The 14715-nt window shown below is 34.3% G+C and overlaps 3 protein-coding genes across 4 annotated transcripts; 1 reads left to right on the top strand and 2 right to left on the bottom strand.

The window, feature by feature from the left end:
* Window positions 1–38: 38 nt before the first annotated feature.
* On the bottom strand, window positions 39–645 carry LOC104734630 (small ribosomal subunit protein eS17w). The gene has a single exon (XM_010454242.3). It carries the CDS (start codon window positions 643–645, stop codon window positions 223–225), a length of 423 nt encoding a protein of 140 aa, XP_010452544.1. The 3' UTR covers window positions 39–222.
* Window positions 646–7856: 7211 nt separating this feature from the next.
* On the top strand, window positions 7857–10399 carry LOC104768815 (B3 domain-containing protein At5g06250-like). Of its 2 annotated transcripts, none has more exons than XM_010492873.3 (3): window positions 7857–8774; window positions 9295–9487; window positions 10121–10399. In XM_010492873.3, the coding sequence occupies exons 1-3, from the start codon at window positions 8162–8164 to the stop codon at window positions 10125–10127; spliced, it is 813 nt and encodes a 270-aa protein (XP_010491175.2). In that variant the 5' UTR covers window positions 7857–8161; the 3' UTR covers window positions 10128–10399. The 2 variants fall into 2 exon arrangements, with proteins under 2 accessions (XP_010491175.2, XP_010491174.2); XM_010492872.3 differs by having other exon boundaries at window positions 7912–8774; window positions 9295–9518.
* A 2173-nt stretch (window positions 10400–12572) lies between these two features.
* On the bottom strand, window positions 12573–13946 carry LOC104734628 (uncharacterized). Its single transcript, XM_010454238.3, has 3 exons — window positions 13687–13946; window positions 13178–13331; window positions 12573–12948 (listed from the first exon to the last, which is right to left on the bottom strand). Exons 1-3 carry the CDS (start codon window positions 13822–13824, stop codon window positions 12743–12745), a joined length of 498 nt encoding a protein of 165 aa, XP_010452540.1. The 5' UTR covers window positions 13825–13946; the 3' UTR covers window positions 12573–12742.
* Window positions 13947–14715: the final 769 nt, after the last annotated feature.

The following is a 14715-nucleotide window of genomic DNA, read 5'->3' as shown; positions in this document are numbered from 1 at the left end:
CATAAGAGATCAACAAGAATATATGAAAAATCAGGCAATAGCAAAACAAAGTTGAGAAATTTATCCAAGAAAATAAGTAACATTAAGGCTTATAGAGCATAGAAGTTCAACTTAAACCGATTCAACACAAAAAAAAAGCACAAACAAAAATTTGCAGACAAAAGAAGCTAAGAAGCCAACACAGACATCTGAAAGAAGCTGAGTGGATTGATCGATACTCGTCTAGTACCTCCTTCCACGGCCTAATCCACCAAAAGGAGCAATAGGAGCAGCAGAGATTGGATCAACCTTAACAACGCCAGGCAATTCAGACATTCCCAAGGAAGCAAGCATGTCGAGAGTCTCCTTGTCGACCTCGATGTGATCGGTTTTAATGGCGGATTCATCGGGAACAAAGTCCATACGGCGCTCACGCTCTTCTTCCTGAAGCTTGAGGGAGATACCACGGACAGGTCCTTTCTGGATCCTCTTCATGAGATGAGTTGAGAAACCGGCGATCTTGTTACGGAGTCTCTTCGATGGGATGATTGCGACTTCCTCGAGGATCTTCTTGTTGGTGTGGAAATCAAGAGTCATGCGAGAGTAGTACTTCTCGATCACCTGACGAGATGACTTCTTCACCGTCTTCGTGCGAACGCGACCCATCTTTTTTGGTTTGTGATTTTTAGGGTTACGAAATGCTTCTTCTGAGTCTCTCTCACTACTTCTGTGCTTTTCTAGGTTCCGGCTGTGATTAGGGTTAGGGTTTTGTTTTTGTGGATCAGAGAGTTTAAATATGAGGATGTCGAAGAGTAAAATCGTATTATCGTTGTTGTCACTTTAAACAGGAAAGTTTAACGAAGCCCAATCATAGGGAGAAGAGCCCGTTAAAGATTCTTATGGGAAGGGTCCATTACTTGCTTAAACATTCTAGGATGGGCCTATTAAGTCCTAATTTGGTTTTTGGTTCTATTTTTTTTGGTTTTGGTTTGAATACTATATAAAAATCCGCATAATGAATTTTAATATCAGTAAGTTATTATTATTTTTTAATAAAAAACATGCATATAGCTTTAAGTCAGTGGATATACGGACCAAAAAATTCCTTAAAATAAATATAATTATATTAGTTTATCTGTTCATAAAAATATGCTGTCACTATTAATTTAGGTGCGTACAAATTATATGACCTGTCTGAAGATATTGGAATTTGTTTCCATATTCTGAAGTTCACTAATTTTAAAATATGAATCTGGAAATTGATGTCGATGGTGCTAAGTGCTAACTGTCTAAGTCTAAGATATCGGCTGCATAAAACTTTAGTGTGTCGAACACTGCAGATCAAAATTTAACTTTATAATAATTTTTAAGACAAAAAAAAAAAAAAAGAAGTGTGGTCCTCTCCCTATTCGGCTATTCCTCCGGGTTTGAGTTTTGTTTGGAAATAATTAGAAAATACTACTACCAAATGCTTTGGTCCCCCTGCTTAAGAGATATCAATACCTTAGTCAATAAGTTTTTCTTCACACATACCTATGATGTATGTATATGCAAATGCAAAAATTATATTGCCATCTGATACCATTAGATAGAGCTGAGTTAATGCTTAAGTTATAGGTTTAAGTTTTAACTACACTTTGTTTTTAAGTTCACTATTGACTTATTAATTCTTTTTTATAACTCGAGACCATGAGTTGAAACATAACAATTTCTAGTGATCCATTTGGGAAACCATACCTGAAAGGGTAGTGAATTGATATGAATCACAATCCCTCACTTACTAAACTACACCATGAAAATGTTATTTCTCAATTCAAAAACGTCTTACCCAATATACGTATATGATACATCCAAAACGTATTATTGTCACTCAAAATAGATACTTTAATACTTCATTTGGTTAGTATGCACGAGGGATTGCTCCACTTGGGATGACTAGTTCGAGACTGAATACATACACTATCTTTTATGAAACAGCGAGATATAACTTTCAAACCGTTCCGACAATTCCATCTTAGTTTCAACAAATCTTAATGTTTCAGCAGTTTTTATTAGAGAGACATATTTGTTCTTATTTTTTTTCTTCTTAAAACATACTAAAATGTTATTATCTACATTTATACGAAAACGAACATTTAGATAGGAAGTACAAGTACTCCATCTAAGCGTAAGAAAATATCATCTTAAAAGATTGATTATACTACAGATATTGTAAATGATCTCGATTTCAGTCGAATGTGACGTACCTATAACCTATTTGTATAACGCAAGATATACGCCATTGGTTTCAACTTGAATGGTAAGTCAATCAACAAGTGAATCCTCTATTAATATTATTGTATTTGGAAAGTACTCACTCATAACGAAAACACGAACAACTAAAAGGGAACCATTTGTGGACAAACAACAAGGGGGAACACGATTTGAAGAAGAAATAAAGAGATGATGCTATTTTTACTAGGGAATCGAGAAAATATCATGAATATGTAAGACTAATAAGAATAGAAAAATAGCAACTTACCCGAAGCTCAGTGAAGCTTCACGCACCACTTTCCAAAAATAACAAAGGAAGGTTGTCGTTTAGAGACATTTAAATAAAGGAACTTGCACATTATAGAAACCCTCCACGATTTACATCGCAGATTCCGCTCCTGCCCCCTTTTATTTCCTTCGAGGGAGCATTATATATATATATATATATTACTACGTTATACGTGCAGGTGTATGTAAACAATTTGGTAGTATTCTAGTATACGTGTGTGTGTGTGTCTCAATTTGCTCAAATAATGCTTATTTATATATGCGACTACAATTTACGTATGACCAAGAAAATTTCTTGCTTGGAAAACTCTGAGAGGTGTCCACTACGTCCTCCCACTATCTATAGACTATAGTTGTACATGTTTCGTATGCGTATTTGTATAGGCTTATCACTTTATTGCAATTTGCAAGAGCGCTAAGGTTATCCAAAATGTGGACTCAGTACAGGTCATGTTGAGACTTTTGAGCACTCGATTTTGTACCGTACGTCAGTACCTGGTTTGGCGAGTATTACTTTGCTACCTGAATGACATAAACGAATATCAAGTATTTTGAAAATTTGCAAAAACAAGATCACATTTTGACACACATACTTCGTAAAAATTCCACTTAATCTTGCAGCTTATGAAATTGATACACTTCATATATAGAATAGAGAGGATTTAAATGTAATACGTATGTAGTTAACAGTCGATTCACATATTCCAACTTTAAAAACTTTTCAACGTAGGTTTACTTACATATAAAAACGTGAAAACTTGATCTTCAATACAAACTAAACGTTAGACTAATCAATATAGTTCGGTGATTTAGAGATAATCTAACCTGATTATAAACCTTTCTTCCCTTTGTTGCCAAAATTTACATATACATATGTGCTCTCCAATAATTTCCCTTCGTTATTATTAACAAAAAAAATATATATACATATCATTTGTGACGAATGGAAGAAGAAAATAATATATAAGTATTATTTATCAAATTGCATAGGATTAGAAGACCAGAAAATAATAAATCATGCTCTATGAGACTCTTAACATACAGCGAAAATAAAAATAAAAGGACAAAATACATACAAGAGCCCAACAACCTCAACTGTCATTGGAGAGGAAATGACCCTAACATGTGCAATATCACTATAGTGAAAATATAAACTTCTAACATAGATGTTAAAAATTACTTACAGAAAAGGACATAAATAAAATAACAAAGTGTACGCGTTTAATTGGTGCAGACGTACATGCGAAAAAGGTGTCTCGAAATCGACCTGGAAATGATGTCGCCTTTGTCCCATAACTTAAATCTTTTTGCAACACTAATTCAATCATTATGTGCTGAAGAAGACATGTCTTAGCTATGGAACAAATTCATTCTGAAACTATGTCACACGTATAATTACAACCCCCGGTGAAGATAAATACCACAATTATCAGCACCCGTGACCGTGCTTGGTTTTTGTGATTGGATTAGAGCGCGGGACATGAAACAAATAGTTTTGTAAGATAAATAACTTCACTTGCTTATCAACTATAAAATTCTATGTTATGTTATATTAACAACAAATCCCTTCTGTTTTAGACGATATTCGGATGTTTCAAAAGCTCATTTGAAATGTCAAAAATTTAGAGAACTATAAGTTCGTTACACCAACCTTAGCATGGCTCGCACTGATAGTATATGCATATTTGTTTCGCAAAAGTTATGTTTCATACCAGATAAGCATAATATCACATGTTGTGCTTTCGCAAAGTGGTGTGAGACGTGTTGCTTTTTTTTTTTGAGTGATTCTTGGCGCTCTTCTGATAAGTTGAAGTGGGAGGTCATCGTCCGCGGAACTTTTATAGATCAACGATATATAACTGGCGAATACTAATAACTGGTTTTTTTTTTTTCAATTATCCTCAAATACCAAAAGAATTGATATATGTGCATTATATAAATGAAAAGAAGTAGAAATCTAGGTATTATCATTAAAAGCCAAAAAAAAAACTATGTATCTCTGATGAAATTTTGAAATAGTTAGAAATATATAACACGACAAAGATCTGTGAGGAGAGGATTGAAACACGAAAAGAGGAGGAAAAAGATCCAATGATACAAATCTTATCGCATAATTGTTGTTTTCTTCTTATAATTACATTTGAAGAAAAAAAACCCAACTTTCTATTTATATATTATCATTTGCTATATTATGAGTTTATATTATAATCAGTTTAGATGGTCCTCTATACTTGAAGGGCAGTTGGCCCACTGTCAGCAATCAATTTTCATTTTATTCTTTTACGAAACCTTGATAAGAAAAATAAAATTTAACATGAATAATCATATATAGAGACTAGAGTATAGATTATGTAAATAAAAAAAAACTGGATGTCGAATATTTGTTATTAGAGTTCTGTTTGTTAAAATTTCAAATGATGGAAGTGTAAAAGCTTTTGGAATTCGGTTCACTATCATATATATCTTAGTAATATTTAGTCAAAAATTAAGAAAGAGAAAAAAAAAACGTCTAAAAACCAATAATGGTGTCCAGCAAGCACGCGAAAAATGTTTCAGAATTTGTTTTGTAAATGAAAAATGGTAAGAGCTTTTTTTATCAAAAAAAAATATGAAAAATGAAAAGAGTTTACTTTATAATTAAGAAAAACATTTGGTAAAAAAAGTCGTCAAATAAAACAGAACCGGACCACGTTGGTCTCCATTTGCATGTCTTTTGGATTTTACGATTATCTTTAGAAAAATGATGTGTGGTATTAAAGTTAAGATCGAATAGATAATTATAATTTTATGCACTTTACTGTAAAAAAATACTTACATGGTAAAATCTTGTAGATTTATTGAGTGATTTTGTTATAAGAATATAGTTTATCATTTTTCATGATTTTAAATGTTGACATATCTATCTAGCTATGAGATATTTTGCACCTAGTAGTTTCACAGCCTTTTCTTCTGTGTTTATATGTATCAATTTTTTAACCCAATGAGAGTTGATTGGTTAATAGTTTATTCTTCTGTGGCACTAAATGCAGCTATAGTTCGAGTCCTCTCATACTTTTTTTTTTTTTGGGGAATCATAAAACAAAGAAAGAGAAGAGAGTAAGAATTGAAGATGCATGGAATGGTGTGTGGGAAAGGCAAAGCACATGACTCCACAAGTTGCGTGAGGGTAAAGTGTCTCCTTCGGGTGAAAAAACCATTATTATGCCCTCTCAACCGTTAGATCTCTCTTCCTTCATCATGCTTCCGTCATCCTCTTTTTCCCCTACGCTATCAGCTTGTATAGTTGTATTATATCTTTCATTTACTATTTGTTACTAAATTTTCTTATGAAATTGCCTTCAATTTATATATAGCTTCATATTTATAATCAGTACGTTGGGGTTCCTAAAAGAACTTGAACTTTCAATCGTTTCTCAGAAGAAATAATCATAAGATGAGTCCTTAAAAACTGAAGAGCTTAAGCGTACATTAGAGTGTACATACACTATATTTATGTCAATTATTACCGAAAAATCCTATATATAAGTGACACTATTTTTCCAAAAAAAAGAGGTTAATATTGTCTCAATCTTTTTATAAGAATGAATGAATAGAGAGATTGGTATTGGTAGTGATTGGTGAACAAAAACAAAGTATTACAAGTGGTACAATTTTGAATTTTTACCAATCACAAAAACTTTACCAAAAACTTTATTAAAAGCTTTACTCTTTGCTTTTTTGTACAATTTTCACGTACAACTCTTTCTTACAGCTTTGGCTATGTTAACAATCGGAGCCATTCTTTCCTTCCAAAACCAATGTGAGGGAGTAAGTATTATTTGATCATAATAAGTGTTGGAGTTTATTTTTATTTTAATATGTTGTCCGTGGGAAGGGGGTTAGGTTAGATAGATGGTACAAATTTATGTAGCAGAAACACAGAATAAAAATAAAAAAGATAATTAAATCACTATTTAAAATAGGAAATCGTTTTTTTCCTTTTTTTCTTTCTCGGAGGAGCTCAAAATCAAACATGCTCGTCCTAATTCAGTAGTTCTTATAATATTTCCAGCAGCTACACTGCTAGTGTTTACCTCCTACCTATTAGACCTCCCAATTGTTTGTCATCTATTATTTCCTTAAAATAGACCCAATACACAAATGCAGTAGTACACTACACATATATGTCGTCGACGTTAAGAAGAAAAATAACTATTTTGTAATATATTACCATCACCAAAGATTTTGTAGAACTTGTGTTGCAAAAAAAAATCTTGTGTAACTTGAATCCAACAGTATTTTACCTTAGACAGTAAAGGTCTTCAACAAAAATGTCGAGAGTAATTTTAACACAAAAATAAAAATGTCGCGAGTATGTGTGAAAGTAAAGAAAACGTCGACTACTATACCTTCTTTTACTGTGTCATTAAGATTAATCTATTCTTGTTTAAAAAGACAAAGTAAAAAATGTATATATTCTTTATCAGTTGGCAAGTATTGGATTATTATATATCCTTTATATTTGTTTCGAATGTAAATTTTATAACAATATTCGTTAATACTAAAAATGATGCTGCAATAAAATGTAGGCTAATGCCAAACTTTGATTGTGATCGTCAACCCCAAAATAGATATAACTTTACTTACCAATGAAAAGGCTTTTTAAGAACCTGAAACTAACACTGATGACGAATGCTAACGTTAGTGCATCGAACTTCGAACACCGAACACGGCCTAACAATACGTATCATTTATCGCAGTTGACTGTGAATTACGTACGTCTAACTTTTACGAATAAAATGTGTATGAATATATATGCTGTCTATTAATTGCGTCGAGATAACAAGGACCATATCTTTGTTTTTCTTCTTTTGGTAACATTTCGAGAGGCACGCAACGAACATAATTTTTTTCAGGATGCTACTAAGAAATGACATAAAAAAAAAATTGAACTCCCAATAATTGCATTTTCTTTTCAAAATGGTCAGATCCTTCTAGCTCTAAATAGGTTGATTCTTTGGGTTTTCGTGTAGCCTAACTTTTACTTTTTAATAAATCTTTTGGTTCTTCTTTCTTGTCTAGAATTTCTTCCTAATCACCAATCTCACCTGAGAATATAACCTTTTCATAACTCCTAACAAAATTACATATAAGAGATTTTTAATTAACATATCTCTAGCTACGTACCTATTATAAACCTTTATATAAAACTGAAGTATCATACTTCAAGTCGTGGAATCCAATGTATTCAAGAACATTCACCGAACATACATTACATAAATATTATGTAGACAAATAGAATAAAAAAAAAGGAAATAGTAAATCCATATAAGAATACGGACTGCGAGAAGTAGCAAGAAAGTAATAATGATGGAAAAAGATAAAACATCACGCAAAACCTTAAAAGAAAGAAAAGTCTTCTGGTTGTCGTGTGTTGCTCTCTCCTCAAAATAGTTTTTTGCCAATGTTTTCACGTCAATTTTTTTTTTAACCTTCAAAAAAAAACACCCAATTGTTTTTTTCATCTCTCTCCTTCGTATCATACTATATTAGTACTACGAGTACCCACCTCTCTCTTTCACCTAACCATCTATCTCTCTCTCTCTATACCACTCTCCATTCTCTTTCTCTCTATCTCTTTCGCTTTCTATCTCCTAGAAAAATGTCAGTCAACCATTACTCCACAGACCACCACCACACTCTCTTGTGGCAACAGCAGCAGCACCGCCACACCACCGACACATCGGAGGCAACTACCACCGCCACGTGGCTGAACGATGACCTAAAAGAGTCACTCTTTGAGAAGTCTCTCACACCAAGCGACGTCGGCAAACTCAACCGCCTCGTCATACCAAAACAGCACGCGGAGAAATACTTCCCTCTCAATGCCGTCGTCGTCTCCTCTGGTGCTTCTGACACTTCATCGTCGTCGGAGAAAGGGATGCTTCTAAGCTTCGAAGACGAGACAGGTAAGGCCTGGAGGTTCAGATACTCTTACTGGAACAGCAGTCAGAGCTACGTCTTGACTAAAGGATGGAGCAGATTCGTCAAAGACAAACAGCTCGATCCAGGCGACGTTGTTTTCTTCCAACGACACCGTTCTGATATACGGAGACTCTTCATTGGTTGGCGTAGACGTGGCCAAGGCTCCTCCTCCTCCTCCGCTCCAGCTACTAACTCCGCCACTTCTATGGCAGCTCCTTCTTATCGTCAAATCCACCACGCCTCTACTAATTACTCTAATCCTCCTTCTCACTCAGAGTTTTCCCACTACGGTATATATGTATTTTATCTCTTTTTTGTTTTTTTTACCATTTTACCTTTCTCCTTTTTTGTAGAGTAAATTAGTTTCTAATTTTATTTTGTTTATGTTAATCATGTTCAAGAGTATCGACTATAATGCTGTCGGGGGGATTAAAACATTACACCAAAATATAGATTTTTCTTTCTTTCTTGATAGCTAATAATGTAGGTTAATGATATTTTAGTATTAACAACTACCTGAGATAAGTGTAACATTCTAGTAAGTACTTAGTATTATACAGCTATTAATTAAATTTTGTTTTTCTCTTCCCTTAATACTACTCCATATAAAAATGAAAGACCTCGATCGATTACTTGATTTCTCCAAGCTGTAACTGATAGTATAATATAGCTAGCTATACACGCGCATGTAAGAGCGCGTGAAGAAGACCGTCCAATCCCCTGGGACAAACGTGCTTTTTGTTCAGTTGTGTACTTTTTTTGTTTTGATCTGATTAATTTAAAAGAAGCGCACGTGTCGGTGATTTACAGGAGCCGCCGTAGCAACAGCGGCGGAGGAGACTCACTCCACACCTTCGTCTTCCGCCGTCGCCGGAGGGAGCTCAAGGACGTTGAGGCTTTTTGGGGTGAATTTGGAGTGTCAAATGGATGAGAACGACGGAGATGATTCCGTTGCAGCCGCCGCCGCAGTTGAATCGCCCGACGGTTACTACGGCCAAAACATGTATTACTATTACTCTCAACCTCATAACATGGTAATTTTAACTTTTTTTTTTTACCCTATAACACGATTCATTCTTAGGTACATTACATCATCACATCATATATACTATAGTATTATTATTATTATGATAATATAAAAACAGATGGATGACGCTGTTTCTCGAGACGAGACAGTTGAAAATATAATTAAATATACGAGACTGATTAGGAGAGATTAATATTAATACTATAATGAAAGAGGAATCAGGAATCTGTTAAGAGAGACTAGAGCCTTTTTTTTTTTTTAAGCAGTGGCACATGGCCACTTTTGTTCAAGTGACTTTTGATTTGTCTGAGAGAGCCCACTTTCATGTAGTACTGTATTACAATATAGTTTAGTTTTCATCTAATTATTAAGTATATATATATATATACATATGTTAGTCTCCATAATCACTGTTGCTTTTTTTGTTTTTAATTACTGGCGCCGCAATGTTTTTCTAACCATGAACATGAATAAGGAAATGTGTACGAAATTGATGTTTTGTATAATGCCTACCAGGTTTGAGTATGATTGTGGATGTAACATTACAGACTAGTAGTGTGACATGTGTGTTTTATTATGAAATAATAATAATGATAGTAAATAAAACAGAATATAGCTTTCACGGGGGAACGATGAAGAAGGAGCTGAGAGAGATAGACAAAGACGAGGATGAGAGAGATCCAAAGAAGTGACAACAACATTTTCGGAATCGACTAAAAAGGTTTTTTTTTTTTTTTTTACCTATGGGACCAGACTTTGTAGCCACACAGGCCAAATTTTCTGGAAAAAAAACTTGTATGCAAATTTTAATAAATATCTCAATTAGCTTCCGTACTGTATGTAACTAATTTGGAAAAGGAAAAAAAAACCGCTGAATTTGAGGACAAAGTCTTCTTTTTTTTCCTATATGTCCAAAAAAGTCAGAGAAGAAGAGCAAATATCTTCTCCCATTGATGATGATGATGTGTTCACATATACAATGCATTATGTGTAGTTGTACAATGTACTTGTGAAGTCATGATGATCTTTAAAAAAAAAAAAATTGTTTTGGTGAAAGATGAGATTGGAAATTGTTGAGATTATTTATAGAAACAAAAGTAGGGCCAATCAAATGATGCCTATTGTTGTGGAGTTTACTATATGGTCATGCTTTTTACCCTTTCTTACTACACAAGTTTTTGATAGTTTCATTTATTTTTTTGGTGGAACAATAATGGCTATTGTAAAACCAGTGCAGTTTTGGGAGAGAAACAAAAAATGTAAGGCATAGTTCAATTCAAATCAGATCAATCAAGTCACCTGCTGCACGTATATAATATATTGTAATTTTATCTCTTGAAAGACTGGGAGTCTACAAATTTTGACAAACAAATAAAAAGAGATAAAAAAATAAGACTTTAGAAGAAGAGTCCTACATGAACCTGTTTTTCTTATTTTCATGTACTAAGGTCAGATGAACAGTGAATCATCTGTTGAAAGCGATTGTCTGTTCATGTACTGCTTCTTTTAGTGCTCTATCAACATTTTTATCTCTCATTTAAAAGAAAAAAGAATCAATCATTGGATCAGTTATCCATCCATCCACCTCCATGTGCTTCCAAAAAGAGATTTGTGTTTATGATCCAATGATCTCCTTTATCAGATACATTGTTTCTTCATCATTTATATATCTCTCTTAGAAAATCCTTTAAACATGGGTTTTACAGCCATAATCTCATGGTTTTGTACCAGCTTTTCTGATATACTACTGCAATAAATCCGCTTACAGACTTAAAACCAACCTAAAACAAAGGAACTGTTCGAGAGAATCCTCAACTCTTGAGTGCCATCTATACTCAAAGGCTTACTCCATGCTCAACAAGTCTGCTAATTTATCTACTTATTCTAATTGTCGACTCTAGCTAACTTTCTAATTAACACATAGGCTTAACTCTTTTATGTTACACATTCCTCTCCACTATAGAAAGAGATTCTAGTCACTCAGGCAAGGGACTCTAAGTCTAGTCCCAAGGCTGCTTTAAGTTAGGAGAATCCATTGTTCAGAAACTGTTGGTAGTGAGACGGCTATAGCTTGGTTATGACAATAGCAAATTTTCATTTTACAATCATTTCAGTGGATGCTTTGTCAAAAAGAAGCTGTCGAAACTATCTGTGTAAGGCACCAAAGTAGTAAAGCTATATCTTGATTGGACAGAAAGTTTTCACAACAAAGATGGAAACAATACAACCTTATCATGACCAGTCACTACCTACAAATGTTCGGGTTGTATGTGCACATGTTCCAGTTTTGAGTGCAGTAGCAAGTGCTAATCTTTTTCAGGCAGGCGCATTTTTTTGACTTGACAGGATAGGTTGATAATCAACAGGTAATGCAAAATGCGTTTTAAGCTACTTTTGTTTCGATCTTACTTAGCCACAGGTGAAATTTCTAAGGGCCCATGAAGATTCAGAAAAGATACTTACTTGTTGACTTGAAGCTAATTGATCTCCGCTCAATGGTTTAGTGGCTCTGTAAGTGGGAGAGGGACCCTCAGCCATGTGCCATTATCACTAGTCTTTGAAGCTTTTAACTATAGTTAAGATGCTCAGTGGCCTCCTCCTGTATTAAGGGTTTGTCCTGCAATAAAGTCTTGATCATAACAAGACTTAAAGTACAGTTCTTAATCGACTGCTCAGCTTTTCCCCTGAAATATATCTGATATCTATGCTTTTTTAACAACTTCTAGGGGCCAGCCAACTTTTTCTGCAACAGCATTATGGAAGACTGTTACACATAGCATATATTAAAAATCCACTAACAATGCTTTTACCATGGGTAGAAACAAGGGTGTGGAGAAAATGCCAAACAAAATTGAAAGTCTTTCCTCGGAAAAAAAACAGGAGACATCTATAACACAGAGTTGCTTACTATTGTTTCAGCAGGTTCAAACACTCATCACCCTGCAGTGAGCTAGCTTGTGCTCAGTAAAAGTCCCGGAGAAATGAGTTCTGAATAAGCGCTGTAAAGGGGATCAAACCCATCACAATCAGGTTTATCACAAAAGTTTTTGGAACTTAAATCTATGAAGAACATCTGTCGATGTTTTTGTTTTCTAGAAGCTGCTTCAAAATAGGCTACATTGTGCATTAAAGACGAAATCATTGGATTGTTGTGGTACACCATCAAAGAACCCACGATGTAGCTACATACATACTCGCATTCACATAAATAAATCCTGCTTTTGGAGCTAACTAAAGGTCAGGTGGTCTCTTTTTAGACTTGTCAGCTTCATCTGCAGGGGCTTCAGACTCTGCTTTATTCTGCATAACTTGCTGCAAGCCCTCATGGTAGCCTTTTATAAAGCTTGCAAGAGCATCTTTATAATGAGAAGCTCGTGTCATGTACAGGCGATGTAAAGCAGGCCTCAGAGTCTCCATCCCACCTCTTGCAGCCACCGCTGTATATAAGTCAATAAGCGAATAGTAAACTTTAGTTGGGAAAAAGACTTCTCAATATCAATAACAAAACTCTTGTGACAAGGATAAGTGTTCCACTTATCAATAATTGTAATTTGCAAGCCAGATTACAATTTTGGAATGGCCGCCATTACCAACTTCGATCATTTTATTTTGAATATAAGTCAGAGACAATGAAGGTAGGCAAAATAGCATCACAGCAGTTCTTACCAAGATCTTCCAAAACAGAGGGCTCATTCTCAGTCTCCTTAGCTTGTTTTTTAGGTTCAGCGTCCCCTTGCTTCTTGTAATCATTTGGACGAAGTTCAGGACCTATATCTCGCACCCAGCTTGCAGCATAAAGCCTTGAAGCTTCCTTTAACACCTAATAACAAACATAAATAAGTTCACCCAGAATTGTTTAGCATTAGATCAAGTTCATATACTAGGGAAAAGACTAATTAATCAAAAAAAGTGGTGAGAATTATTCATACTGGAATCAAAAGATCCTATATAAGAAAGGACGAACCTTTTTTCTCAAACCAAGAAAAATCTCACATTTGTTTATCTCTATTTTCCAAAATAGACACAATGAAATCAAATCTCTGCTGATTTAAGGATCTAATAGAAGGATTCATTCACTCTAAATTAGAGATATAAACCACAATGAGCTCGAAGAAGATAGAAACTACCGGAAATTTCAAAGGAAAAAATAGGAAGGGAGAGTGAAGGAAGCTCACGAGATATCGCTCGTGCCAAGTCAATTTGCGGCGTTTAACGACGTGAGGAGGATCGGGGAGTGATGAAGGTAAGACGATTTCTTTGAGATCGTAACGGATGTAATCGGAGACCTTACGGTACACAACCTTCAACTTCATCTTTCACTCTTTTTTTTGTTTCTCCGGAGAAGAGACAGTCGCCGATCGCAGCGCAACGACTCACTCACTTAACTGACTCAGCTTCTAGGAGTTAACCTTCGCCGGTTTATCTATTCGAGACGGGCTTATTCGGTTTACTCTGGTTATGATTAATTTTATTCTCGGTTTAGCAATCGTAATTTTTAAGCAAAAACCAACCGATGGGCCGGTTCAAGAATTTTACAAACTAAAGGGTTTACTTGGAGGAACACACAAACCTAAGAAGTTCCAAAATTTTGTTAAACATTATTATCTACTAATGGGATAAGATTCACTTTCAAAGAGCATTAGTTTTGAATATGATATATAATTTGGTCAAATCATTGCCTCTACCAAATGAATGAGTACCAAACTATATGATTAGTATATTTGTAGACCATTATTATGATTCTATAATGAAATGTAATACACACTTGTAGCAAAAACAAAGGTGTAGCTAGCAGCTTGATCACACGTTTTCAACACGTTCGACAAACAAACAAACAAATTCACAAAACTGGCATGGACACCGATAGCCACAAAACACGCTCATTTTCTAACTTGTATTAGTATTGTTTTCTCTCATCCGTAATTTCTATTACAATTTCCATTTTGATATGTAAAAATGCCAAAATTTATTAATTTAAAGATAAATCTAGCGTAAGAAAACGTAATTTATGAATTTAAATATAAATTTAGCGTAAGAAAACGTAATTTGTTTTTTTTTTTTTGTTCTTTTTCTGCTTCTCTCTTTGTTGTTGGTGTATTGTGGAAAGTCTTTATTTCTTGTCAACGTAGAAAACCTATTTTTTAAGAAAACATTACCATGTATGATTTATCTGATGGTAATAATAATATTTTGTGAACATTAGT

Source organism: Camelina sativa, chromosome 13 (assembly GCF_030686135.1).
Source record: "Camelina sativa cultivar CO46 ecotype springtype chromosome 13, ASM3068613v1".
NCBI lineage: Eukaryota > Viridiplantae > Streptophyta > Magnoliopsida > Brassicales > Brassicaceae > Camelina > Camelina sativa.
This window is presented reverse-complemented; position numbering and strand designations above follow the sequence as displayed.